At 33.3% G+C, this 1,221-nt stretch overlaps 1 protein-coding gene across 1 annotated transcript; it reads left to right on the top strand.

Moving 5' to 3' along the window:
* Positions 1-94: 94 nt before the first annotated feature.
* On the top strand, positions 95-1,218 carry LOC119344601 (achilleol B synthase-like; the record flags this gene model as incomplete). The annotated part of the gene is made up of 4 exons (XM_037614990.1): positions 95-217; positions 302-421; positions 944-1,042; positions 1,147-1,218. Coding segments are annotated over 4 exons (414 nt in total), but the record flags the coding sequence as incomplete, so codon positions are not given.
* Between the last annotated feature and the right edge of the window lie 3 nt (positions 1,219-1,221).

The following is a 1,221-nucleotide window of genomic DNA, read 5'->3' as shown; positions in this document are numbered from 1 at the left end:
ATACACATGTATAAGTTATGTGTATTCAGGTGTTCTATGAAGATGCATTTGTATTTCATACTCCTATTTTGACTAAATTCTTTACAACATATAGGTGTACGATGGTTGTCAAAGTTGGGAGATAGCTTTTATTATCCAAGCCTATTGCTCCACGGACCTTGTTAATGAGTTTGGTCCAACACTTAAAAAAGCCTATGGGTTCTTGAAAAGTTCACAGGTTCAATATTTTTTATCTCCCCATCATACATACCGTAAATAAAATAAAATAGGCCAAAAAATTACATTAATTTCTTACTAACAGGTTCTTGATAACCACCCCGATGGTGAAGCTTATTACCGCCATAGATCGAAAGGTTCATGGACACTTTCAACAGCAGATAATGGTTGGTCTGTATCAGATTGCACTGCAGAAGCACTTAAGGTCAAGAAAAGTTACTTTTAATATTCTCTTAATCATGAAAAGTGGGGATGTTCTTTCCTGGGAAAAAACTGATCACTAAGTGCAATACTATTTAATATGTGGCTCGAAAAAAGTAAATGCGCTTTTATTGATTCCAATCTGAACATAATTTAATCAACTGAACTAGGTACATTCGCAACCATTATGACTTAATCAATAGAATGGTCAATGATTCTTAAATTTCCCAATATGCAATAAATTTTTATAGAAAAGGGTAACCCGTAATCATACACATTTCTAAAACAACCCATCTTGACCACTCATTTTTTACTACCTTTGTAAACAAATATAAGATATTTTTGATCTCTACTTTATTTATCTAAAATGTCTTATATTTTTTACGGGGTGAGTATCATGCACACATTGTCATATTTTTATAGCAAATTTTGCATGTCACTTGTGCCATTATTCCTAACTTCTATATTGTGTGGATATGTCACTAACTGTTTAACATAAGTTTCTTAATAATTCTTTCCTCTTTAGGCATTATTGCTATTGTCAAATATCTCTCCTAATCTTGTGGGGGATCCCATAGAAGAAGAAAGGTTGTATGATGCAGTGGATTGCTTACTTTCTTTCAAGGTATAACTCTAACTTGAATCTTGTTTCATGTCCTCATATTTAATTCGCTCAATATTGTGAGGTGCTCAATATAAATGATAAATAAACCAATCGACTTCTATCAGCTCTTGTGTTCTCATGCCATAGGAGATGATGGTGTGGCAATGAATATAGTACAACAGTGTGTCGTTGGGTCAAAG

Source organism: Triticum dicoccoides, unplaced genomic scaffold (genome assembly GCF_002162155.2).
Source record: "Triticum dicoccoides isolate Atlit2015 ecotype Zavitan unplaced genomic scaffold, WEW_v2.0 scaffold175465, whole genome shotgun sequence".
Classification (NCBI taxonomy): domain Eukaryota; kingdom Viridiplantae; phylum Streptophyta; class Magnoliopsida; order Poales; family Poaceae; genus Triticum; species Triticum dicoccoides.
Note: the sequence above shows the minus strand (reverse complement) of the source record. Positions and strands in the feature narration are given on the sequence as shown.